Source organism: Pygocentrus nattereri, chromosome 27 (assembly GCF_015220715.1).
Source record: "Pygocentrus nattereri isolate fPygNat1 chromosome 27, fPygNat1.pri, whole genome shotgun sequence".
Taxonomy (NCBI): Eukaryota; Metazoa; Chordata; class Actinopteri; order Characiformes; family Serrasalmidae; genus Pygocentrus; species Pygocentrus nattereri.
This window is the reverse complement of record NC_051237.1, coordinates 20,656,738-20,684,163: the sequence shown is the minus strand read 5'-3', so window position 1 is coordinate 20,684,163 and position 27,426 is coordinate 20,656,738. Positions and strand designations below refer to the sequence as shown.

At 40.1% G+C, this 27,426-nt stretch overlaps 1 protein-coding gene, 1 long non-coding RNA gene, 1 other non-coding gene and 1 pseudogene across 11 annotated transcripts; 1 reads left to right on the top strand and 3 right to left on the bottom strand.

Moving 5' to 3' along the window:
- Positions 1-855: 855 nt before the first annotated feature.
- On the bottom strand, positions 856-3,055 carry LOC108435505. The gene is made up of 6 exons (XR_001858446.2): positions 2,703-3,055; positions 2,303-2,343; positions 2,068-2,118; positions 1,368-1,440; positions 1,151-1,193; positions 856-971 (listed from the first exon to the last, which is right to left on the bottom strand). It is a non-coding gene; the product is annotated as an uncharacterized LOC108435505 (long non-coding RNA).
- LOC119262619 lies at positions 1,265-1,328 on the bottom strand. Its single transcript, XR_005129775.1, has one exon. It is a non-coding gene; the product is annotated as a small nucleolar RNA SNORD52 (small nucleolar RNA).
- Positions 3,056-5,781: 2,726 nt separating the features above from the next.
- On the top strand, positions 5,782-25,750 carry atat1 (alpha tubulin acetyltransferase 1). 9 transcript variants are annotated; one of them, XR_001858449.2, is made up of 13 exons: positions 5,784-6,363; positions 7,859-7,919; positions 8,735-8,826; positions 9,601-9,658; positions 9,757-9,870; positions 10,709-10,810; positions 11,310-11,355; positions 11,848-11,893; positions 13,136-13,210; positions 15,675-15,894; positions 19,836-19,939; positions 20,067-20,148; positions 25,076-25,208. XR_001858449.2 is itself a non-coding variant. In XM_017711425.2 (12 exons), the coding sequence occupies exons 1-12, from the start codon at positions 6,272-6,274 to the stop codon at positions 25,377-25,379; spliced, it is 1,314 nt and encodes a 437-aa protein (XP_017566914.1). In that variant the 5' UTR covers positions 5,782-6,271; the 3' UTR covers positions 25,380-25,750. The 9 variants fall into 9 exon arrangements, 8 of the variants coding, with proteins under 8 accessions (XP_017566914.1, XP_017566913.1, XP_017566916.1 ...); XM_017711425.2 differs by lacking the exon at positions 20,067-20,148 and having other exon boundaries at positions 5,782-6,363; positions 25,076-25,750; XM_017711424.2 differs by lacking the exon at positions 11,848-11,893 and having other exon boundaries at positions 5,783-6,363; positions 25,076-25,750.
- A 1,027-nt stretch (positions 25,751-26,777) lies between these two features.
- Positions 26,778-26,914, bottom strand: LOC119262604 (annotated as a pseudogene).
- Between the last annotated feature and the right edge of the window lie 512 nt (positions 26,915-27,426).

The window sequence follows — 27,426 nt, the reverse complement described above, 5'->3', positions numbered from 1 at the left end:
TTTCCCTGGGCTTTGCTCTTCTGTGCTGAAGCTTAATTAAAAAAAAAATTCAAAAACAATCGGTCTGGCTGTAACGTTAACTCGGACGTAGAACGAATTAAACATATGGATCAGCTCTGCCAACACCGACAAATGTTCAGGAGAAAAAACAAAAAACCAAACACAAAACGCCATAAACGCCCTCCGCCAAAAGATGTAAAATGATTAAAACACGGAAGATATAACCAGCCTTCATACCAATAGTCCCTTGCCATAATAAAAGTCCCGTAGCCAGCCCTTTCCTGCACCAGATTAGCTTTGTTCTATTGCACCACTGCATTACACGCTTTAATGCCGTGTTGGCAACGTTTAACCGAACTTGCTGCTGACCCGAAGTTGCTAGAGATAATTTGGACTGCTTAGGTAGGTTTTTTGGAAGTTGAGGCCACCACTTCAGACAGGATCCAAGCACCACTTCACTGCTCCAACATCCCAAATTCAACATTCAAGCTTTTCCCTCCCATTGACTTGTTCAAGAGGAGAAATAAAAAGCAACTTTTAATCTTATTAAAAAAAAAAAAAAAAAAAAAAACACCATTTAAGCAATTTGGATATTTTGTAGGGCTCACATCACTGAGAACAAAATTCATTGTCAAATTTTCATGATCAGACAAACAGAAAGTACTTCTGGACATTTTTCCCCCCCCTCTTCATACATTTTGTAATGTAGCAGGTCAATTTCTGCCAGGACAGGACTTCAGAAACACTGAGCACCAAAAAAGCCATTCATTTAGCTCATTCATGTTTGACCATGAGGCCTTTCACTGAAAAAGCTCTACAGCTCACTACAGTCAACACATGAAATGAAAGCACAGATCAACTTGTCAATTCAGAGCTTTATTGGAATCAACTGATCAGTACAACTTCAGTACACCTTCATAATTGACCTGGTTCTGCAGAACGTTCCCCTCCACCACAGCTCCAACTTCATCCTATAAAACAGGAATTCACAAGTTCAACAATCTGAGGACAAGTGGAGTTTCAGTGGGGTGCATAGCTCAGTGTTTCAGTGCGCTGCGAGAAAAGCTTCATTTCATTTCAGCTGAACCGAAAAAAGCAAATCATCATCAACACCGAGCACCAAGAGTGAGTAAAGTTGATAAGTGCTTACCGAGTGAGCTTCTGTAGTCAGGGTACAGACAGCACCATCAGACCTGACCAAAAATAAAATGGGTTAGTTAACCCTGCTTTGATTTAGGCCAGACAAATATTGTACAGGGCTGTGTGTTCAGTGCACTTTAAACAACATCATGTTCTCAGAGACTCTAGTCTGATGAATCATCATTACACACTGGAAATCAACACTTTGCAATACAATAGATACTCACCTCATCCAGGACCTCAGCTCCCTTTAATCCCTTACAGCACCATGCTACAACGGCATCAAGTCAAGTAACTTCCCTGCCAAAAGAAATTTAATAACACATTAAACCCACTGCTAAACACTCAAAGCCTAACCAGTTCAGAGCAAACAAATGGAAATACTTATCCTAAACAAGGCTGACTGTTTATATGTGCATGTTGTGCAATTCAAGTTATCTAAAGTACTAAATGTTTATTGCCATTACAAATCACTCAAAAGAACAAGTCACCAAGCCAAAAAAACCAATGCTCTACATGTTCATGTCCACACAATCAAGCCTGAAGTCACAGGCAAGGGTACCACCAGGCTCTACTGCTTACACTGCACTGTTGCTTGCATCAATTATTGGAAAAGTCCAACACAAAGCAACTTCCTTGTGATATTCTGCTGTGGTGGAGTAGTAGACCCTTCTCAGCTCTACTTCAGAAACATTAACCCCATGTCGTATACTTGGGTATGGTGATGGGACACCAGAAATCAAGTACAGAAGTGCTTTACTATTGGCAATTCATTTAAAATGAACCATTTTACAACTATATCGGGGTCTAGCACTACAGACCAACACCTAGTTAAACTCTCCTGCATTTGGTTAAAAATTAATCCCAAGTTAAGTGTCCATGTACCAGATACTGGCAATGCCCCAACATTGGCCTCAAGAAGCTTACCATCTGGGGAAACCAGCAGCTAGGTGCCTTCTTCAGTCCAGCCTGTACAGCCTGCAAAAGCAAAACAGCCTTAAAAATCTCAGATCTCAACTTATTAAACGCACAGCAGCAGCAGCCAAACACGTTCAGCGCACTGAAGAGCTTCATTAGGAATCAGAGACTCTAGTCTTAGGAATCATCCACACATGTTCAGCACGAGGTCCAGGAATCTGCTTTGGAGTGGATTTGAACTCACCACTTTCCGAGGATCTGCAGTGGAAGCCCATATCTGCTCTCCTACAAGAAAAACATGGAAGAAATAACTCGAGTCAAACCTGTAAACCTTCACAACGCCACGAGGCAGAGGCCATTATAACGAACTGGCGAGGCCCTTAGCAGCTACATCCTGGCGCCTGCACATTTAAGGTGGAACGGAGAATTCGAACAAAGCCAAATCAAACACTCGTGTCGTCAACTACAACGTTAATCTAGTGTAGCCAGCTTCTTATTCACATTATCCCCGTTCCACCTTATGTGGCAACTTCCAGCCGTTACATTCTGGCACCTATACGTTTAAGGTGGAACGGAATATTCCAACAAAAAGCCTAAACACAAACAGCAGTTTTAGTTTTTCTAGAACAGTGCAGTCAGCTTACCGATATTGTTCCCGTTGCACCTTAAAACGATACAGCAGCTACATTCCGTCGCTTGTATTTAAGGTGGCGCGGAGAATTCGAACAAGAGGCCGATGCAGAAATGCAGCCGCTTCAGGTTTTCTGCAGCAGGCGAAGCACCTCGTGCAGCCAGCTTCTTAGTCATATTTTACCGTTCCACCTTAAAGAGGTACAGCAGTTCTGCACCACTTCAGGAGGAGCGGGAAAAGTAGAACAAGAAGCTGACCTCAGACAACACGAATTTAACAGCTCTACACCAAATCTAAACCGTTTCAGAAGTAAAACTGGACATTAGACCTGCAGCCGTGCACTCGCCACTCACCCCGCAGCACTGAGAGAGCGACCCCCTCGCCCGGGCGGGCTTTTATACAGGGCCTGACTTAGTAGCAAAGAAAGCGCCTGATTTTTTTTTTTTTAAGAGAACTCAATGAACACGTTTAAATTCATTAAACGTTTTATTACTTATAAGATTATTTATTAGATTAATATTTATATTATTATTTAAAAGATGCATTTCATCTACAGAAAAATCTGCTCATGATTATACGATTGTGATTATATTATTCAAATTCAGCTCAAACACAAAAAAGTAAAATGTGGCCAACTAATTATATACAAACCTTATCCTCCAGTTTACTTGTGTCTGACTCTAATTATATACAAACCTTATCCTCCAGTTTACTTGTGTCTGAATCTAATTATATACAAACCGTATCCCCCAGTTTACTTGTGTCTGACTCTAATTATATACAAACCTTATCCTCCAGTTTACATGTGTCTGACTCTAATTATATACAAACCTTATACTCCAGTTTACTTGTGTCTGACTCTAATTATATACAAACCTTATACTCCAGTTTACTTGTGTCTGACTCTAATTATATACAAACCTTATCCTCCAGTTTACTTGTGTCTGAATCTAATTATATACAAACCTTATACTCCAGTTTACTTGTGTCTGACTCTAATTATATACAAACCTTATCCTCCAGTTTACTTGTGTCTGACTCTAATTATATACAAACCTTATACTCCAGTTTACTTGTGTCTGACTCTAATTATATACAAACCTTATCCTCCAGTTTACTTGTGTCTGACTCTAATTATATACAAACCTTATACTCCAGTTTACTTGTGTCTGACTCTAATTATATACAAACCTTATCCTCCAGTTTACTTGTGTCTGACTCTAATTATATACAAACCTTATACTCCAGTTTACTTGTGTCTGACTCTAATTATATACAAACCTTATACTCCAGTTTACTTGTGTCTGACTCTAATTATATACAAACCTTATACTCCAGTTTACTTGTGTCTGACTCTAATTATATACAAACCTTATCCTCCAGTTTACTTGTGTCTGACTCTAATTATATACAAACCTTATACTCCAGTTTACTTGTGTCTGACTCTAATTATATACAAACCTTATCCTCCAGTTTACTTGTGTCTGACTCTAATTATATACAAACCTTATACTCCAGTTTACTTGTGTCTGACTCTAATTATATACAAACCTTATCCTCCAGTTTACTTGTGTCTGACTCTAATTATATACAAACCTTATCCTCCAGTTTACTTGTGTCTGACTCTAATTATATACAAACCTTATACTCCAGTTTACTTGTGTCTGACTCTAATTATATACAAACCTTATCCTCCAGTTTACTTGTGTCTGACTCTAATTATATACAAACCATATACTCCAGTTTACTTGTGTCTGACTCTAATTATATACAAACCTTATACTCCAGTTTACTTGTGTCTGACTCTAATTATATACAAACCTTATACTCCAGTTTACTTGTGTCTGACTCTAATTATATACAAACCTTATACTCCAGTTTACTTGTGTCTGACTCTAATTATATACAAACCTTATCCCCCAGTTTACTTGTGTCTGAATCTAATTATATACAAACCTTATACTCCAGTTTACTTGTGTCTGACTCTAATTATATGCAAACCTTATACTCCAGTTTACTTGTGTCTGACTCTAATTATATACAAACCTTATACTCCAGTTTACTTGTGTCTGACTCTAATTATATACAAACCTTATACTCCAGTTTACTTGTGTCTGAATCTAATTATATGCAAACCTTATACTCCAGTTTACTTGTGTCTGACTCTAATTATATAGGAGGTCAGGATGACTTGATACAGAAAGGATGAGAAAATTATAAGAAAATATATCCTAGGAAAGGCTGGAAATAAGGGTTTATAAAAGACAGAGTTAAACTAATACATAATGGGAACCAAAAGGTGATTCAGGGACATATCAAACAGGGTGGGGTGAAGGGCTCGCCCCGAAATGGGACATAAAAAAGGATGCTTTTTATCTATGATCTTCACATTTGGTTGTCATGAAACCATCTAGCCACCTGAAGCTCAATTAACAAAGAGGGCCTTTTCCTCCCTTCCGCAAGAACTCAGCGGCTGAAGTCTTTTGTTTTTGGTTGAATGCTCTTTTACTTTTGTTTAATTTTGAAAGTGATTAGACAACAATCAGAACAAAACCACAGTACAGAACAGTCTTAGTGTTTAAACCTCATTGGGCAAGGAGAAAACAGCTCTTGGTCCTGACACTAGACAGAAACCAAGAACCCCAAGAACCAAGCACGAAATGATTCTAAACAGAACCAGTTTCCTTTACTAAAGGACCCCTGAAGAACCATCATTTTTAAGCGGCTACAGCGTTGCTGAAATACATTAACCACATTAAATGTGCTATAACATTTCTATATCAATCATGAATAGATGCCTATTAATGTTTTATTACTTCTCTATAGCGCTGACTCGGTGTAATGAAGCGTTCTCTATAAAGAACATCGGTTCTTTATGAGAGCAGGGTTCTGTGAACGTTCAGACACGTCTATTAAAATAATTCGTGAGTACATTTCCTTTTCATGTTATCAGTTTATTGTTTTTTCTCGTTTATTATTTATCGATAAACTCGGTTAGCTTTGGAATAGCGCTGGGCTAAAGCGGTTTGCGTTGCTATGTAAACACGGTTCGCGGTTGCTAAGAGGAAACGGAAGTGAGGAGGATTACAGACGTGTATTTATTTTCGGATTAAAGCCGTTTGGGCGTTTTCTGGTTTTTCTATTTTATTTTATTAAGATAAAAAAGCTCCCAAAAAAACGTGTTGGCGTTTTAAGTGCCTTGGCCAGGGGTGAAGAAGCGCTGCAGCCTCCTCATTAAACCCTGTAAGCTGCTTGTGTTGTAGCGCTAATCCCGAGTCGCGCTGTTTGAAGGGAGTGACAGCAGCAGCGGCAGCACGATGAGGGAGAGCAGCAGCTCCGAGCCAGCGCCACCACAGCAGACCCGGGCATGACTACACCTGTCCTGTATCTACATATTCTGAACAATTGGATCATCTCGCAGGCTCGGCTGCTGTGTTTTTGGTGGCTTGTGTGCAGGACGATGCAGTGAGAACCCGATGGTGATGCTGGCGAAGCTCCTCCGTCTGAAGGTCTTTAACCTAGAGCTGCTGCAGATTTGAGCTTTCTCTCCGCCAGCCTTTAGCTCCTTTATCTCCCCCCGCGATGGAGTTCCCCTTCGATGTGAACGCCCTGTTCCCGGAGACAATCTCTGTGCTGGATCAGAATTTGTGTGCTGCCCGAAAACCACACGGAAGGTATTGTTTTCTTCGCTTGGTGATGTGATTTATGTGTATTTATTTAACGAAGCCGAAGTTCGCTGCTTATTCGCCGGCTTCTTGTTCGGATTTTCCCGTTCCACCTTAAATGATGCAGCAGGCGCTCGAATGCCCGAGGCGCCAGAATGTAACTGCTGCACCGTTTAAGGTGGAGTGGGGTAATTCGAATAAGAAGCTGACTTCAGCCTCGTGCTTATGCCTTTGTCGCTCAGCTAATGAAGCCAGGCAAACAATGCAGGACTCTTGTGCCGTGAGGCTTCGGCGGGTAGGCAGGTGGGGTCGTTTAGCTTTCAGCTAAAAGCTTTTAGCTTTTTTAGCTTTGATTTACTCAACATAAAATGCACTGTGGTGGGTTTGATATTGCTTTCTATCGTTTTTGAACGATGAAAACGAATTCATGCTAGGTCGGTCACTTTTTTTCATTTTTGTGTCTGCCTGTTTTAAAGGGCCCATATACTACATTTTCATGATTTTTTAATGTTTTTATTTTTTCCCTTTAGTGTCTGCTTATGATGCCTGTTTGGTTTTATACCACACACAGGCTTCTTTTTCTTTCTTTTTCTACAATTTGTCAACCTCTTAATATCACTTGGCTGTTTTTGATACTGTACCTTTAAGACTGGTCTATATAAATCAATCAATCAATCAACCTTTATTTTGACTCGGAAGTACATTGAGGGCAACCCTCATTTTCAATGTAGCTGAGCATTTACAAAAACAGGGATTGACATGACAAATAATAACTACATTTAATCATTTTAAATGAAAAGAAAATGTAAAATAACAGTGAATAAAAAATAAAAGTAGATAAAAAATAGAACTTGAGATTTAAATGGTAAGAAATTAAGATCAACAATAGATAAGAAATTAGTAAGGTAATAGTACAATATCACAAATTAAAAAAGTAATGATAAAAAAACTTAAAAGTAAAATGAGAGGAAATAAATAAATAAATAAAAAGAGATAAAGAGCTAAGGAGAACTCCTCATAACTTCTCTGTGACTTTGTGACTGCTATAGACCAGAGGGATGGATGGGTTTTGTGACATCACAAAAACAGTGAACTCAAAATGGGCTCTTTTGGTGGCTGAGTTTCATTATGGACCGAGAAGTGAAAGATATATAAACACTGTTTCAAAATATAAGTCCTAAGTACTTAAATACTAATGCTTAGCGACACTAATACTAACTAGGCGACGGACATTTTGTTCTCCATGATATGGACCCTTTAATTTTATGCCACAGCTTATGTTGCCTGATGTCAGAAATTGCTGTATTTATCAGCTAAAATATTAAAAATCTTCGTGCAAAGTCCCCCTAAATGTGTAAAATGTAGCTGCTTTAATCTGAAGGACACATAAAAAGACTTTCTTTGTCCAGTTGGTCAGTTTATTAAGGTTTATGTTTTACAGTAACCTGGTTTTATTGTTACTCAGTTGTGAAGTGCTTTAACCCATTATGTGCTTGTATTTCAGACCTGATGCCCAGAACCAGACTGCCATCGTCATTGATGAATTAGGAAAGGCCTCGGCCAAGGTGATTTCATTTCATTACAATTAGGACCAGTTTCCTAGACCATGATTAAGCCTAAGCCTGGGCTGAGAAGAATTTACAGTAGTGATTTCCCATTGACACTGCAATTAAATCTGAGGGTGCTTTCACACCTACCTGGTTTGGTCCGAACCAAAGTAGCAGTGAAGGGAGCCTCGGCCCGCGGTCCAGATCAAAGTGAACTATGGTTCGGTTCATCTGCAACATGAAAACACTTTTTTAGATGGTTCGTACTTTCAGACCAATTACGGGAAGTTCAGGCAGGCTATTGTCACCCATTAACACCGGAAGAAGAAAAAGAACTGGGAGAGAAGTAAAGATGAGCCGCGGTAGCACACGCGGAGAGGAGGACACAAAATATTGTAGTTTGGTGCAGTGAAAAAGTCGCAGGTCAACTTGGAAAAACATAAAAATGCCAAAACACATCCTCCGAGACCTGTGAGACCAGCCACTCTGCCGCTCACGCAACATCACGGGACAGCCGACCGCGCTCGGAGGAACGTGCCGACTGCCAGATCTGTTACGTCAGCTAACAGACGCCTGCGCTGACTAGTATCGTGTTGAGTGATGGGGGGGAGAAGGGGGGGCCATCCTACCCACCCAGAGAGAGCGAGGCCAATTGTGCTCTCTTGGACTCCCGGCTACGGACGGCTGTAGCATCACCGGGGATCGAACTCGTGATCTCCTGATGATAGAGATGGTAGATGATAGCCCCCAGAATGTTTACTTTACTTAATGTTTTTGATCAATACCTATAGAATTACTTTAACCATAAATAATATATAATATTTTCTCTTCAGGCCCAGCAGTTGCCTGCACCAATAACAAGTGCTGCAAAGCTCCAGTCCAACAGACACTATCTTTACCTGCTGAAGGATGGAGAGCGTAATGGGTAGGCTGCGTCTTTCACTCTTTTCCCCCACAGTAGTGTGCAGTTCTGTTCCATTTCAGTTCCTTTTCAGTTCTGGCTGTTTTAAAGGTGTGATTTCCTTCAATTGCTTGAAATTCAGCAACGACCTCTGGAGTCGTGCATCATTCTGTCGTCGGCGTCATGCCCAAAAAAGGAACTCATAGCAGTTTTTCGTCTATGGGAAAATGAATGGTGTTTTTGTAAATCACTGTCGCATCCTGGTGAGCCAGTATTCCAACAGTGATACCTTTTGTACTGTGTACCCTTTTCCCCTGTATCACTGGATTCTCTGAATTACACGGTTATTAAAGTAGTCAAATTACAAGAGTTTGATCCAGAGTTCTTTATATGGCCGCATCACTAGATACAAAATGATGAGAAACTTCAGAGGTTTACGGGTGCAATGATTTCAGTACAGAAAAGATAAATGCTTGAAATGCGATACAGCCCTCACTCTCCTCGCCGCTGTCAGAGCTAGACATCTGGGTGCCATCTATCAAAAAAAGTGGGAGGGGACAAGGTGGGGCGAAGGCTATTCATGTACCCACACTCAAATGGTTGGCCTTCTTTTCTGAAATGGCTTATAAATTCTATATGTTGTGATTTTCACCACTTATGTTGTGCCCTCATGGACAAAGTTCCATTTAAGCTGATGTGTAAAATGCTTAGAGCTCAGTTAAATTTAGGTCATTATTAAAGCCTAAAATATCAAAAAAAATCTTTTTCAAAAATGTTTCTTGTCTTTCTCCTTCACAGTGGTAGGGGTGTTGCAGTGGGATATCTGAAGGTTGGATACAAGAAGCTGTTTCTGCTTGTAGGTGCTTTCCTTTTCTGTTTTCACTGTGTGTCTTGTGTATTTTTGCTGAATGGGCGAGACATAAATCTTCCTTTAAATGCTGCATTAACCTTTAGGACCAGCGGGGGGCGCATGTGGAGACAGAGCCTCTGTGTGTGCTGGACTTTTATGTGACGGAGAACCTCCAGAGACATGGATACGGACTGGAGCTTTTCCGCTTCATGCTGGAGGTTGGTCACTAGTACTGTTATCATATAGAGCAGAGATGCCCAAACCTTTTGAGGTCCAAAGTGTGATGTTTATTGTGGTGTGCAAAGTTGTAGATTTAAAAAATTTGATCACCTTTGGTCAGATTACATATTTTGTTGACTTTCTAAGTGTAAATAAGTTAACAAGTCCAAGTTTTGTATTTTTGCTAAGTTTAACATTAAAATTTTTTTCCTTCTAATATGTGAAATTCAGCAAATTGATTAATTTTGCCTTAAAATGTGCAGAAGTGTGGTCTCTGTAGAGGATGCGTTCATTTATTTACATTTAGAAAATCACCAAGATGTGTTATTTGACCAGAGGCACCCAAAAACGTACAGGGTTGAATTTAAAAGTTAAACAAGTTGAATTTAAAAGTTTCATAGTCCCTGAAATAGACACAACGGAAAGGGATAGTAAAATGTTTTTGTTAGTTCATTTTGGATCATTTCTGTTGGTCCATTCATCATGAAGTATTCACACCATGTAAAGGATGAAGTTAGTGACGCTTAGCACATAGCCGAGGTCATCTCCTGAAAGATCTCATCTTTTACAGTGGGTTTGGAAATAATCCTACATGCACTGTACAAATTACTTTTATAAAGAAACACAAAGAGCATCTAAGATTTTTGGCTCTCGGCAGTAAATTGTAGGCATGTGGCATGAGGTTTATGATCATGAAGCACAAGGTGACCTCTGTCTCCTAAAAGATCTTATCTTTTACAGTGAGTTTGGAAATAACCCTAGAAAAATCAGTCCTCTTCTAGTTCCCATGTCTCACTTTTGGTTTCCTTTCTGTTTTCTTTCCTTTACGTTTCATAGCACAAGAAGGTGGAGCCTGAGCAGATGGCGTATGACAGACCTTCACCCAAATTCCTGGCCTTTCTAGAAAAACACTTTGAACTTAAACACAGTGTGCCTCAGGTATGATTTACTCTTGGTATCTTACCATAGCATCGCCTGTTGTTGGGCTTTGTCACCTATAAAATGTGTTTACATTGTCAAGCAGGTCTTATCATTCTCACAATCTGTATCACCCACACAACCACAATCCAGTCCTCCAGCCCTTCCTAAATTTCCTTCGGGATCAATAAAGTATCTATCTATCTATCTATCTATCTATCTATCTATCTATCTATCTATCTATCTATCTATCTATCTATCTATTAAAAATGCTTTGCATCTTAGTTACTGGAAAAGATGAACCAAGTGAAAAAATAAATGAAGATGGTTGTAATGCTGTTTATCAGCTGTGTTCAAAAGAAGCTGTAAATCCAGCCACTTGCTCAAATGCTAAAAAAAGCTCTTTTTTCATTTTAGCATTGAAAGAAGTGCTATTAATACCAACGCTTGTGCTCTGGATCTGCAAGGTCTTTCTAACAAAATCGCACATCTCTGATTCTTTCCTCTCGTCTTCTGTTAGGTGAATAACTTTGTGGTATTTGATGGCTTCTTCAGGAATAGATCAGGTAAGATCAAGTGCTGCTCTGGGGGCGTTTTGGGGTTGGAATGTTAACAATAAGCAAAGTTAGAGGAACCGCGCTGTTGCCCCACGTCATGTTTAGGGCACGGCGTCCCGTATGATGTCTCTTTCCATTAGCATCCTGGGAGCACTCATTGTTTCCAGGTACGTCACTTTAAAAAAAGCTCTGTAGAACTCGTCCTTCTTGTTTTATTACACAGCGTCCACGGCTCACCTGTGGGTGGCTGTAAGCGTTGGGGGGGCGGCAGTGACTCAGTGTGGCAGATTGCCGACGAAGTCTGTGATTTTCTTGTTGTGTTGCGTAATCAAGCCTGAACAAGCCCGTACCTGAGTGTGTGCTACGCAACACAATTACGTGCTGGTGTGCTGGTGTAACAGAAGGTGTAATAGCATGTTTTCCACTGTGGGTGGTGATGCTGGCGTTGGTAGAGATAGGGGTTTTGATCGTGGCTGCATTCTTGTTTCATTAAATTCTTAGGCACGCCTCCCTCCCCTGTGACGGATCAGGGGTTGTACGGCTTTTTGTAAGAATCTTTATTTTCTACTGTCGTCCACCTCCTTTTGCCCCTGGCCTCTTTTCTCATGTGTATTTTGTCACACCACCTTGTATAGTATAGTAGGGCTGTCATTATCGATTACGTTCAAGGGGCATTCTGCTGATTTTTTTCAACATTTCTTCATAATTCAGTGCTTAGGATGTAAATAAAAAGTCATTCAGAGGGGATTGATGTGAAATTCTAGATTCTGTTCTGAATTTTGAAGCTCCTATCACCACCACAGTGGTGGTGTAAGGAACCAGACGTCCAAAGACTTTAATGCCAACAGAGAAAGTTATTATATGAAATTTTATTAGATATAAATGTGCATTTTAGTTATAAATGTGCTGCCTGATGTCTGAGACGATAGTTCTGAGAAGAGTTTGACCTAAAATGTTGTTTTCTTTAATGTATTTGTGGCATGTAGGACATGAGAAGTAAAAAAAAAAGCCTGCAAATGTAACGTGTGTGTATATATATATATATATATAATATATTTTACTACCATCAACGTATAAAAGGTGAACCATTTCACACCAAACCACTGTGGTTGACTTTTTTTGCATCTAAGTGACTGAATTATGTAATAAATAAAAAAAAATGTGGAATTTCTCTTCAATAGCAGATCATGCAGAGCTTTCCAAAGACTCATGAGCACTTTATTGGGGGAAAAATATAAACTAGAAGCCTTTAAAAAGACTTGATTAATAAAAAAAAACCTCTCTCCAAACTCTGTGTATTACTGTACTAGAGACCAATAAGAGAATTTAAGAGAAAAATCTGCATCATGCAGATTGCCAACGAATCACTACCAATTCAAAATAGTTTTTAATTGAGTAATCAAGATGAATCGAGTAATCGTGACAGCCCTAAAGCATATAACACCTGGCAGAACGCTTAGTGTGCTACCTCTCTTCACTTTTTCTCCACCCTCTGAAACAGCACGCTCACCTCTGCTCATGCAAGCCCAGCCTGTCCCTCAGACAATCCCCATTCACATGGTCCATAACCATAAGCCCACAGCTTCCCAGCCCAGGCAGTACAGAGAATGCCTGTTTATCCCCAGTAGAGCAGTGGAATGCCAGCCAGTGCACACACACTCAGTAAACACATGAATATTTGTGTACATAAATATTTATGAGGAGTGTTGTGTGCTTTTAGCCTGAACTTGTAGCGGTTCACTGACCACTGAGTAGCAAGCCGTTTGTGACAAGGTTGCTGTTTTCGCAGTGGTCCCATTGAGAAAGGTTCCCCTAAAAAAGCCAGAGGGAGAGATCAAGCCGTATTCGCTGATGGAGAGAGAGGGTAAGTGCAAAACAAGGCCTGTCAGTCACATTCACCAAAACAGTTTATGTGAAGTGCATTCAGTAATATGATCCACTAAATATGTTTACTTGTTGAAGTCAACAGCCTCTAGGAGGTCAAGTAAAGCACCAAATGGAAACTCGGCACTTGCATTAACCCTCTATTGCATGAATTATTGCTTAAATATGATGAAAATGTTTGAACTTTTTTGTTACTTAAAATTGCTTAGATAATGGAAATATTAGGAAAAAAAATATTTTTTGAAGTGGAGTTTTGGTAAATTGTTCCCATATGGCAACAATGACCAATAGTACCATAGCGCCATAAAATCAAATTAAAATTAGGAAAACATCGATTTTATACTATTGCCTTTTAGTAAAATTGACAAAGTAGTTGTTGCCACTTGGCAACACCATGCAAGTTAAGCTTTTATATCACAAACCAAAAATTAAAGAGGATGTTTGCCACCAGAATATACCCATATTTGCTCGAAGATTCGTGAAGAAATATTGCTGAGAAGTTTTTCATCTATTTTTAGCAGCATTTCTAAAATGAGTGCAAAATCTTATCATAAACTATTTATAGTTTAAAGCAGAACTGTAGAACTAGAGAAGAGGTGAATACAAATAATGCACAGTATGTTTTCAAAACAGAATCAATGGATATGATTCATTTAACTTATATATGATATTAAATGTATTATTCTGTGTCATTTATCTGCTACTGATGTGATGATAATGTTGATGATGATTTAGTTGTAGTAGTAACAGTAGTAGTAGTAGTAACAGTAGTAGTGGTGGTAGTAGTAGTAGTTGTAACAGTAGTAGTAACAGTAGTAGTAGTAGTAGTAGTAGTAGTAGTAGTAGTAGTAACAGTAGTAGTAGTAGTAGTAGTAGTAGTAACAGTAGTAGTAGTTGTAACCGTAGTAGCAGTAGTAGTAGCAGTGGTAGTAGCAGTAGTAGTAGTAGTAGTTGTAGTTGTAACAGTAGTAGTAGTAGCAGTAGTAGTAGCAGTAGTAGTAGTTGTAGTTGTAACAGTAGTAGTAGTAGCAGTTGTAGTAGTAGTTGTAGTTGTAACAGTAGTAGTAGTAGCAGTAGTAGTAGCAGTGGTAGTAGCAGTAGTAGTAGCAGTAGTAGTTGTAGTTGTAACAGTAGTAGTAGTAGCAGTAGTAGTAGCAGTAGTAGTAGTAGTAGTAGCAGTAGCAGTAGTAGTAGCAGTAGTAGTAGTAGTAGTAGTAGCAGTAGTAGTAGTAGTAGTAGCAGTAGCAGTAGTAGTAGTAGTAGTAGTAGTAGTAGTAGTAGTAGCAGTAGCAGTAGTAGTAGCAGTAGTAGTAGTAGTAGTAGTAGCAGTAGCAGTAGTTGTAACAGTAGTAGTAGTAGTAGCAGTAGCAGTAGCAGTAGTAGTAGCAGTAGCAGTAGTAGTAGTAGTAGTAGTAGCAGTAGTAGTAGCAGTAGTAGTAGTAGTAGTAGTAGTAGCAGTAGTAGTAGTAGTAGTAGTAGCAGTAGTAGTAGCAGTAGTAGTAGTAGTAGTAGCAGTAGTAGTAGTAGTAGTAGTAGCAGTAGTAGTAGTAGTAGTAGTAGCAGTAGTAGTAGTAGTAGTAGTAGCAGTAGTAGTAGCAGTAGTAGTAGTAGTAGTAGCAGTAGTAGTAGTAGTAGTAGTAGCAGTAGTAGTAGTAGTAGTAGTAGCAGTAGTAGTAGTAGTAGTAGTATTCTAGTACCCAAAGTAATCCTGAAACTGGATTCACATAAGTGTCTTAAAAAAGAAAATCTTCTTAAATGAGCCTTTTGTATGAACCACATACTTAAGAAAAAGTTGAAATAAAAAAAAATCTTAAGAATTTTCTTCATTTCTTTTTAAGAACACTTGTAAGAGCATGACGTTCTTGAACAACATGTTCTTAAATGTTCTTAAATATTTTCTTAACCATTGGCCATCTCACACTTGTTGTATGATGTGATTAAACCAAATAACCGGTTAATGGAAATATGGTAATCTAAAATCTAAATTATAATGATAAACAAGTTGACAAATATTCCACAGCCTACATATGAAAACAATTAAGACATTCTTTCTTTAGAATTTCTTAAGTTTCATGAGAATTGCACTTAAGAACATTCTTAGGAACAGCATAATGTTTGTTATAGGACACTTTGTTTTTTTCTCTGGAAAGCTTTTTTAAATCTGGCCCCAGAACACAGTAAATGGCCGGAGTGATAATATACTGAGATAAGACTACAGATTACAAACCAGGCACCCAAGAAGAAACACATAAAGCCACGCAGTGTCCAGTGGACTGACTCTTAAATTTAATGAGTAACAAGATTTTTTTCCAGGTAATTTCTCACCATTTCTGGTGGTTCTATAAAAGTGTAACTGGTGTTTGGGCTAGTATAGAATGAATGAATGAATGAACGAATGAATGAATGAATAATATATTTTTTTCTCTCTTTCTCTGTGTGTGAAGTTGTGCGAGAGGAGCAGAAGGTCCTGCCGTGGCCTTTTGTCCGCTCGGCAGCCCCTCCTCCCTCGCCACCTCTGGCGGTATCCTCCCAGTTCTCTCGCTCCCTCAGTGTGGGATCCTCCCCCACCCGCGGTCCTCCTCGCCCCACGGCGGCACCAGGCGTCCGACAGGGTCCCACGCTGCACCCGCAGTCCCTCGACAACTGCAGGACAAAACGCACCAGGTACGGGTTTCTCCACACCTCTGTCCCTTTCACAGTGTTCACTGTTACCCTCTTTAAAAAAAAGTTAGAGTGACGCCATAAAAGAACCAGTTTTGTTTCCCAAAAAAACCTTTTGATAGATGGCTCCTAAAAGAGCCGGTTTCATACATGAGGGGTGAGTGTGAAGAACAGTTTTCAAGAACCTCCAGGTAAAATGAAGCTTTAAAAAGGCTATTAAAGTTCTTTCCTTGAATCGTACATCCAAGCCAAGGACCATTTAGGAACCTTTATTTGTAACCCTGTGACCTTAGGCTTATTCTACAGTTCTTTAAGACCCAAATACTATTATGAAATTAATACGCAAGAAATAGGACTGTGCACAAGTCTTAGTCACCTAAGCAAATTGTTAAAACCACATATCTGAACAATATCGCTGTTTGTGCTTGAATGAACACCATATGACTCTTAAAAGAAATGCAAGCAAACTTTAATGCAGTAAAAAGTACCAAGAATTTCGAAACCATAGTTGAGATATTTTGCACTAGTCAGATTTAGTTCCAAATGTTTCTTGCTCACGGCCATCATATGCAAAACTTTGAAAACTCCCGGTCAAGTTACATGTTTTGTTGATTTTTTTTTTATTAGTGAAAGTAAGTTAACACATCTTCTATGGAAAACAAACTTTAGTTCACAAATATTTTTAGCATATTGAAATTTTTATTATTTATTTATTTTTGTCCAAAATGATTAATTTAGCAAACTTCTCCAGAGGTGCCCAAACATTTGCATACAACAGTTGATTTGTTAGTTAGTTATCACCAGCACACCTGATTTAACTTACTGAAGTACTGACTGGACAAACCAGGGGACAGACTCATAAAATGTCTTAAGAAAGAAATCTTAAAATTGAGTTTTATAAAGTGAGTTAAATAAAAAATGATTTTTTTTTCCCTCAACTTTTCTCCTAATAATAATTCTATGTACAGGTGAACATTCTTAAATATTTTCTTATCTTTACAAAAGCCTCATGCTATAAAAGTTGATAAGATGAGCGTCTAAATGTATCAGACACGGCGCTGCCTCTGCAGCTCCTGCCCGTCCTCGTCTCTCGCTTTCTGCCGTCAGCCCACAATTATCCAATTTTCCAAGCAGGATTTGTTTCCTGTTTGCTGTTTCTTCCTCCGTCACCTCTAGTTCTTGTTTGCCGACTGTTGTAAACACTTTGATGTTTTTCCTGGATTTGCTGCCCACTGCAACATACATGCCAAAATGCAACATAGAGTACATAAGAAAACGCTGAAGTTATTTGGGAAGTTTTTTTCAAGACTCTTATGAACTTCTTAGTGTTTGTCTTAATGATCACAAGTTGTTTCTTAGGAGAGTTTTTTGTGAATCCGGTCCCGCTATTGGATCAGGGGTCCTGGAGATCTAGCACCATGCAGACATGCTTTTTTAAAATATAATTTCCTTAGGTGCCCGACTCGTACAATACTGTATGTACGTGGAGAGCGAGGAATTTAAGTGTGAGCCCACAAACAAGCAGATTTTACAGACCCAGATTAAAGGAATGAATACACACAGGAGGAAAAGTAGGGAGGAGTGTAAATTTGATTTTTCTGGTGAGCTAGTCAACTAAGGCACTGATCGACCTGATTGATGGAGTGGTGTCTTTGCACTGTCCTTCAACTATGAAGCTAGTGGAGTTATATATACAGCATTCCTGTAGGGGAAATTTGTGTAATGGTTTTTGGAGCTAGTGGACCGTTCCTTTATGCCTAAATCCAGACAAAACAGGATGTGTAATAGTGAAACACCAGGGCTGATGCAATTTAGTCCAAAACTAGGTGTAATCCATGTCTGAGAAACCTGCCCTGCATGTTTAGAAAGGCTGAGAGTTCAAACCCAAACTGTAGCTCAGGTGACGTTCATACCCGTTCTGCAAGACCGACCGCTGTGGCTTTGTTAGCAAGGCGCTGATCCTCACTGCAGGCCGGTTTTGAGAGCGTTGGATGGTGAACAGGCGATCAAAAGCCCTGTGTTACACTGAGGACTAAGGGACAGTGAGGGCCTTTGTGTGGCCACCTCTGTGATTAAACTGCATGACTGATTTGGCTGCAGGACCTGGAATATCCTCTCATTAGTGTCTCATTGTTTGCAGCGCCTCTTCACTCTTTCCAGCAGATCATTTTCTCCTTGCTCTTCTCTAAACTGCTTCTTTTCCTCTCTCTCTCTCTCTCTCTCTCTCTCTCACTCTCTCTCTCCCTCTAATTCTTCCACTTTTGTCCCTGGAATGACATTATCATTTTCACGTGATTACCCCTCCACCCCCACTCCTGCCTCGCATCGTCACTGTCGCACCAATATTGATGAAACTGAATCTTTTCTTCTTTACCTCAAACATTTTCCATCGTCAAAAACGCTAAACGCGCTCTCCCTCTCTTTCTCTGCGCTTTGCTTTTGCCTCACTCAAATGTCCGCAGTTCTCTAAATAGATCTCAGCTCAGCTTTCATTGACCTTCAACCTTTTAACGTAGAACTCCGCAGCCTTGAGGATGGCTGTGTTTTTTAACTTCTTATCTAGTTCTGGTCTTTCACTTGTTTTTGTAACCTTGTTGTGGAAACGAGGCCTAAGCGTGCTGCAGCGCCATCGCTGGGTTTTTACATAATGTGGTAATGAATGAAGGGAAGTATCTAGGAGTGCGTAGGCTTTTGAAATTTCCCTGCGCTTGCTCCATCGAGGGGCAATACGTTTGGTAAAGCCTGAACTTTCAGTAACTAGAGAAGTGTAAAAATACCCCGACACTGAGGTTTTGGACCTGGTACTTGTGAGAAGCTTTTACCTTTTTCCTTCCCCCGAACGTTTTGATCCACAAACAATAAAAGTTGAACAGAAAGTCAGTTTGTTTTGTTTTGGTTTTTTTCTTAAATGAATGATCTTTTCTAACAGTTTATTTAACGTGGGGGCCATTCCCACCAGACAGAGGAGAAATAAAACGCCATTCTCCAACTCACAATTTACTTAGTATACTGAAATCATTTATTTAAGTTTTGACGTAGTATCGAAATAATGATTTTTTTCCCTAAAAATGTGGACCTCTTATCTCAAAATAATGCTGAAGAGGGTTTCCTATGTTAGAATGACTTTTCTCAAAATTCTATCTTGGAATAGTGCCTTGTTTTCTCACAGTTGTATGTCGCATCTTGACATAATGGCTTATTTTGTGTAAATATGGACTTGAAATAATTACATTTTCTCAAAATTTGGTCTCTTTATATTGAAATAATGGACATCAATGGATATCAATATTTGGACTTTTATCTCAAAATAATGACGTTTTTCTGAAAATGAGTCTGAAATAATGAAATAAAATGGAATAAAATGGAATAATGGAATAAATAAAAAAGGAATAAAAGTCCTTTTTTACATAGTATGTCAGTATGTCTAAATAACGAGTCAATACTAATGAGCTATTTTGCGATATAAAGTCAAAATGTTGAGAAAATAAGTACTAATATGAGAAGTCAAAATATCAAGAAAAGGCAGGAAAGAGTTTCCATAACGTCCACAAACTGAACTGAGTATTTTTTAACAATGAACCTTATTAATTTCCAGGACCTGAACATTACATGATCATTGCATGTCTCCCTTCACTTGATATTCTTTTGTTCACTATATGTTATGTTCATGAAATATTATTGCCTTTTGAGTTTTCTAATTGTATTACTTTTGTGTTTTTTTTTTTTTTTCCTTTCTCGTGCTTTCTCATTTCTTTCTTTCTCTTTTTCTTTTTTATTATTTCTTTTCGATCATTTCTACTTTATGACATGCCCACCACCCACCCCCCTCCCCTCGTCTCGTCCTCCTCTGAATCTGCCCTCTCATCTTGTCCTGGTCTTGCCTGGCCCCAATGCACATGTTCCTCCCTTCCATTGCGTGTCTACTTTCCCTTCCCCTCCTGTAGCGCTCAGGGCTTGGTTGCCAGAAGCAACCTCTACAGTCGCCATATCAGCAACAGAGACCTTGGGCTCTTACTGGCGGAACAGCTGAACACCTTGAAGCTGCCAGGTAACATTCTGTTTCAGCTACGAGCCACGAGGCGCAACAGATTGCATGCAGAGTGTTGCTGTGGTCCACAAAACACTACATTTTCCAGGTGCTGCCTTGTTTGCTATTGTCCTGTGTGCTTCCTCAGGGCTGAAGGCAGTGCTCAGTGAGAATGTGTGTGACACAGGGGGACAGGCAGACGCACGGGGACACACAAACACAGCAGAAAGGTTGGCTTCACCTAGCGATGGCTTTCTGTCTGCTAGCACTGGACGATGCAGAGTCCGAAAAAGACACGAGCGGCTGGCTATGAGACATAAACCCTCAGCAATAAAGTCTGTTTTAATGTGCTGCTAATAGCTTTCTAAACAACATATGACTCCCTTCCTTCCTTCCTTCCTTCCTTTATGTGTCAGACCTCTTATCTAGACCTCTCTTGATCTTTATGACTTGTTTTTATCCATCTTAAAGTGATAGTTTGGCAAAAAAAACCCAAGAAATTTACACAGTTACCACGAATGAAGATGTTTGGTGTCCATAAGCTGCTTCTTTGCATTGTAGACTTAGAGGCTAATGTAACTAACAATGAGTCAAAACCAATCAAGTCTTCTCAAGCACTTTGGCCACATTCCCAGGAAGTGATTTCCAGTCATACAAGACCAGGCTCTTATCTCTTATAAACCTGAAACTGAAAGCTACGTTGACAAAAATAGCATGAATAGTTTGTAGCATTTGGCTCTAATAACAAAGGGCGCATATCATGGAAAATAGTATTTCCACTTTTTTTTTTCCTTCTGATAAAAGTTTCATGTATCATGGAAACATTGTTAAAGTATGTAATGCAGTTGGCCACTCGCCAGTCCATAAATGGAAACCAGGCTGCAAAAAACAGCCACTTTTGATTCACCGTGTCTGTGATGTCACAAAAAACGGACATATTTACATATACCAATCCATTCAGCCTACAGCAGTTTGGCTCCGCCCATTCACTCTGAAGGTATAATGCCTGCTTAAGGTTTGGTAAAGGACTGCTTTTGAATAAGGTACAGTACAGGACAGCCAGTTAGAAACCACCCTGTTTAATTCTAGGGAATTAAAGAGAGGTCATGTAAAAATGAATTATGACATATAAAAACAGGTGGAAAAATAAAACACTGGAAAAGGATGTCGAGTTTTATGCTTGTGAAATTTCAGTGTGAAACTGTGACACTGCGCACCAGAAACTGGACATTCTGTTAATTATGCCCTCTAATATACAACCCCAATTCCAATGAAGTTGGGATGTTGTGTAAAACATAAATAAAAACAGAATACGATGATTTGTAAATCCTTTTCAACCTATATTCAACTGAATACACTACAAAGACAAGATATTTAATGTTCAAATGGATAAACTTTATTGTTTTTTGCAAATATTCACTGCTTTTGAATTTGATGCCTGCAACACATTCCAAAGAAGTTGGGCCAGGGGCAACAAAAGACTGGGAAAGTTGAGGAATGCTCAAAAAACACCTGTTTGGAACATTCCACAGGTGAACAGGGTAATTAGAAACAGGTGTCATGATTGGGTATAAAGGGAGCATTCCTGAAATGCTCAGTCATTCACAAGCCAGGCTGGGGCGAGGTTGTGAACAACTGCGTGAGCAAATAGTCCAACAGTTTAAGAACAACGTTTCTCAACGTGCATTTCATCATCTACAGTCCATACTATCATCAGAAGGATCAGAGAATCTGGAGAAATCTCTGCAGGTAAGCGGCAAAGCAGAAAACCAACATTGAATGCCCGTGACCTTCAATCCCTCAGGCGGCACTGCATTAAAAACCAACATCATTCTGTAACAGATATTCCCACACGGGCTCAGGAACACTTCAGAAAACCACTGTCAGTGATCTCAGTTCGTTGCTCCATCTACAAGTGCAAGTTAAAACTCTGCCATGCAAAGCGAAAGCCACATATCAACAACACCCAGAAACGCCGCTGGCTTCTCTGGGCCCGAGCTCATCTGAGATGGACTGACACAAAGTGGAAAAGTGTCCTGTGGTCTGACGAGTCCACAATTTAAATTGTTTTTGGAAATCATGGACGTCGTGTCCTCTGGGCCAAAGAGGAAAAGGACTGTCCGGATTGTTATCAGTGCAAAGTTCAAAAGCCAGCATCTCTGATGGTCTGGGGGTGTATTAGTGCCAATGGCAGGGCTAACTTGCACATCTGTGAAGGCCCCATTAATGCTGAAAGGTACATGCAGGTTTTGGAGCAACATCTGCTGCCATCCAAGCAACATCTTTTTCAGGGACGTCCTGCTTATTTCAGCAAGACAATGCCAAGTCACATTCTGCACATGTTACAACAGCGTGGCTCCGTAGTAAAACAGTGTGGGCACTAGACTGGCCTGCCTGCAGTCCAGACCGTCTCCCATTGAAAATGTGTGGCACATTATGAAGCGCAAAATACAATAACGGAGACCCCGGACTGTTGAGCAACTGAAGTTGTACATCAAGCAAGAATGGGAAAGAATTCCACCTTCAAAGCTTCAACAATTAGTGTCCTCAGTTCCCAAATGCTTATTGAGTGTTGTTAAAGGAAATGTGATGTAACACAGTGGTAAACACGCCCCTGTCCCAACTTCTTTGGAACGTGTTGCAGGCATCAAATTCAAAATGAGTGGATACTTGCAAAAAACAATAAAGTTTATCCATTTGAACATTAAATATCTTGTCTTTGTAGTGTATTCAGTTGAATATAGGTTGAAAAGGATTTGCAAATCATCGTACTCTGTCGTACTCATTTATGTTTTACACAACGTCCCAACTTCATTGGAATTGGGGTTGTAATTGTTTGAACACCAACAGAGCAGCACCAATTAAGCTGGGATGATGATGTACATTTAGACAACATCTGCAGAATTAGTGGAATAAGCAATATTATTGTGATCCAAACAAAGCAGGCGCAACATGCGAGTGTTTCAGAGACTTAGCACTTAACTTAGATTGTCCCTAGTGGTTATATAATCACCATATAACTACCAACGGGGCTAGTTACTAATGCTACTTTAATCGTTTGTAATGGTAAATATGCACAGATGGCGTGTAACACCGTTATGCTCCAGTGGCTTTCATTTTTTTGGAAACCAAAATATTTCCCAGCTGGCGTGTCGGCCCTTCTTCCGGACTAGCTTGTCCGCTTTACTCTGTGGTGCAAGAGCAGATCTCATGTACCTGAATTTCTTGGTTTCATTTGCATATTCCCCAGCATTCTTCAGATGCCTGAAAATCTGTGTAATAATCTTTCCAAGTATGTATGTGCAGTTCATTAATTGGTGCTGTTCTATTTAAACTCATCCACCACTTTATTAGGTACACCTGTTCAGTTGCTTGTTAACACAAATAGCTAATCAGCCAATCACACGGCCGCAACTCAATGCATTTAGGCATGTAGAGGTGGTCAAGACAACTTGCTGAAGTGCAGACCGAGCATCAGAACGGGGAAGAAAGGGGATTTAAGTGACTTTGAACGTGGCGTGGTTGTTGGTGCCAGACGGGCTGGTCTGAGTATTTCAGAAACTGCTGATCTACTGGGATTTTCACGCACAACCATCTCTAGGGTTTACAGAGAACGGTCCGAAAAAGAGGAAATATCCAGTGAGCGGTCAGTTGTGTGGACGAAAATGCCTTGTTGATGTGAGAGGTCAGAGGAGAATGGGCAGACTGGTTCCAGATGATAGAAAGGCAACAGGAACTCAAATAACCAACCAAAATCTCTGAGGAACGTTTCCAGCACCTTGTTGAAAGTCTGCCACGAAGAATTAAGGCAGTTCTGAAGGCAAAAAGGGGTCCAACCTTTTACTAGCAAATAAAGTGGCAGGTGAAGTGGGACTTTTCTATTATAGAAATTTCTGAAGTAACCATAAATTTGAAGGATCATGCTAGTAGAGTTGTTAAATAAAGACAAAACAACTTTCAAAATGAATGCGGCGCGTGAAAGAGTTTGCTAAAACAGTTTGCTTAAAATCAGCACTTAATTTCAGTTACTGCCATTATTTAATAATATCAGTTATCAGCCCACGGCCAGCACCAATCAACAGCTCTGTCCAGCTCTACTCCTGCCTCCCAACTCTAGTGTTGTTAGTACAGGGTGAGTCAAAAGTCACAGGACACCTTATTGTATTTTTTACGCTGTCACAAGCCTCCACGATGTGGTGTTTGTTGCGGATTTTCTCAGCATACACAGTTTGTTTGAGATGACCCCACAGATAAAAGTCAATAATGAAAAATAAACTAAAACTGTGTCCTGTGACTTTTGACTCACCCTGTAGATTGTGCAGCAACAAGCCACTGTTTCCTTCCTTTGAATGTTAAAATATGAGAACACTGACGGAGGACTATGGTATCTTGGCTCGAATTGACTTGTGAGCTGAGTACATCGTTAGACCCCATTATATAAAGAGAACTTTCACCATTTTTAAATAAAATTCTGCTAAATTAAATGTTTACGGTGTAAACAAAGTCATTCAGAGTGATTTGATGTGAAATTGTTCACAGTGGTGGTGGTAACCAGACGTCCGAAGGGCTTAATGCCTCTAAAAGCTGAATCATGGGATGTTATTTCATGGAATGGTTATGAATATGCTGCCTGATTATTATTCTATGATAGTTTTTTTTTCCCTCCAAATCCATTCATGACGCAGGGTGTTGTAAGGCAAACTTTTCGCTGTTTTATAATTATCAGCATTACATATAAAAACTCAGACACTTGTTGTTTTGGATAGTGAATAAAATGGCTATATTTGTGTTGTGGACATTGTGACCCCCTGGTTCCGGTCACCACCACAGCTCCTCTACAGTCAATCGGAATACTCTGAATGACGGCTTCTCAACAATTAAATTCTGCAGAAATGTTTGGAAAATTGGTGGAATTCCCTTTAACTCAGCAAGTTTCTGATTCGGAAGTCCAGATTTCATGATGCCTGTGGGTGGGGTATAAGATTCCATTATTTGTTGGGTACATTAGCCATTTGACTGCAAAAAAATAAATAAATAAAGAAGCAAAGTTTGGACACCAACCTGTCTTAGCTGTTTGATCATTTTGTAAATTGGACTTTTTGGTGAATTATCACTATCACTTTAATATCTTTCCTCCGTTTTATCTCCCTCCCTCAGTACACAGCTCCAGCTACCGCCACTGCCGGGTTCCAGGCCTGTTTCTAGACAGCCGGCCTCCATAGCAGCTCCAGAGCAGAAAGAGGAGGCGACCTTAAGCAAGCAGAGCCGTGTCCAGGAGAATAGCGTGAGGACAGGGAGCGATCCCTGGTCCAGAGGAGTGGAGGATGTGAAGAGAAACAGAGCAGTGGAGGCGGAGAGGGGGATAGGCAGGGGCGGCTGGTCCTGGACAGTCGGAGAGAGACGCTGCACGGCCCAGTGGGTCCGACAGAAACAAGAACATCGCAGCACGAGGCCCTGGTGACAAGGTGCATGCAAGCATGAAGAGAGAAGCTGGAGGGAGATCAGAGGAAAGGGGGGAACCAGAGGACATGAGGAGAAAAACAAAGCAGGGATTATTTAAAAACAAAAAAGAAAGAGAAGGTAAAAGCTTCCCATGTTCCCAACTAACTCATGGAAGACAAGGGGCTGGAATAAATAATGTGAAACAGATAAACAGCCGTAAATAAGCTGCACGTTTCACCACTGAGGCAGCAGCGTTTGGTCTGACTCAGTAGCTGAATGTTTTTTCTTATTGTAGCCATGCATTTAATGCCTCATGAAAAACAGTGTTATGGAGATTCAGGGACTTTTATATTTCCAAATAAATAAATAAATCAAAAAGTGGACAAACAATGAATTTTATTTTTATTCCCTAAATTCATGAACCATGTAACATATGCTGTAACAAGTACTAATGTAGTCTTTTCTACAGATTAAGGATACAAGTGAAATTGAACTAAAACTTTTAAAACATTTTTCTATTGAAGATCACAAAGCAAGTTTTAAAGGGGAATTCCACCAGATTTTTAAAATAGCTGAATAATTCACCCGATTTTTACACACATTTTCTAAACCGCTTATCCTGGGTCACTGGGGTTACTGGAGCCTACCCCAGTGGTTATTGGCCATCAGATTTTCAAAATATCTTAATTAAATCATCAAGGCGGAGTCAATTAGAGTGGTTTGATGTGAAATGCTCTGTTAAGTGATACTTTTTTAATCCCACAAACAGGGAATTTCCATCTCTGCATTTAACCCATTTGTGAAGTGAAACACCACACACACACACACACACACACACACACAAGGGGGTAGTGAGCACACTGGCCCGGAGCAGTGGACAGCCCTATGCATGGCGCCTGGGGAGCAATTGGGGGTTAGGTGTCTTGCTCAAGGATACCTCAGTCATGGACTGTTGGCCCTGGGGATTGAACCAGCAACCTTCCGGTCACAGGGCCAGTTCCCTAACCTCCAGCCCATGACTGCCCCATCTAAGGTTTTCAGGCAAGGGGGCACCCAGATCCAAGGTTGTGGAGAAACTTGAGTCAGAATCGTTCACAGTGGTAGTGAGAACCAGACGTCTGAAGAGTTTAAAGCTACATCACAGGAAATGATTACAAAAGATTAAGTGACCAATATAAGTCCCACAATGGGGAAATTCCACTTTCGCATTTAACCCTGGGGGTTAGGTGTCTTGCTCAAGGGCAGCTCTGTTAAGTACTGTCGGCTCATGGGATCAAACTGGCGACCTTCTGGTTGCAAGGCTGGTTCCCTAACCTCCAGCCCACGACTGCCCCTGTGTGGAATTGCAAAGAAGTAGGCGTGGAAATCCGCAGCACAGACTTGTCCCTTTGTTCTGTTGTTGAACACAAGCTTGTAAAGCGAGACTGCAAACGCAGCCCCCCACTACCAGAAATTATGCCGTCAAGACTCCCGCATTTGGGGAATTCACAAGGGTCAGAACAACCGAAATGCAATGGCCGAGCCCCGCCCTGGGTGAACCAGCTTCGTGATCATACATAGTGGTTATAAATACGATGCCTCAAGTCTGAGACTTGTTTAAAAACTATTGTAAACCAATGTAAACTCATTTTTTATAATCCTTTCATGGCGGAGCAGAAAATGCAGGGTGTTGTAAAAGTATACACATGTAGGGTCACTTGTTTTGGACGGCGATTAAAATGGACATTTGCACTGCAGATATTGTGACTCCTGGTTCCTTTCGCAACAACTGTAGAGGAATCATGGCCTCAAAGTTTCTGCAATGCACCATTTCACATCAAACCATCTTAACCACTGAATTATGCAGATATTTTGAAGGGTGAAAGGGGGCAAATAGCCTTGGATCTTACCTACTGATTACATTAGTCTCTTGTGGAACTCATCGGAACTACAGCCATCATTAGCTCTCTTTTGAGCCATCACAGAGGAATTTGTAAGTACAACATTTAGCCAAAGCTGCCTGCTGAAGACTGAAATGGCGCGCATGCATGACTCACTTAAAATGTACACAAACGTATTACTGCTCT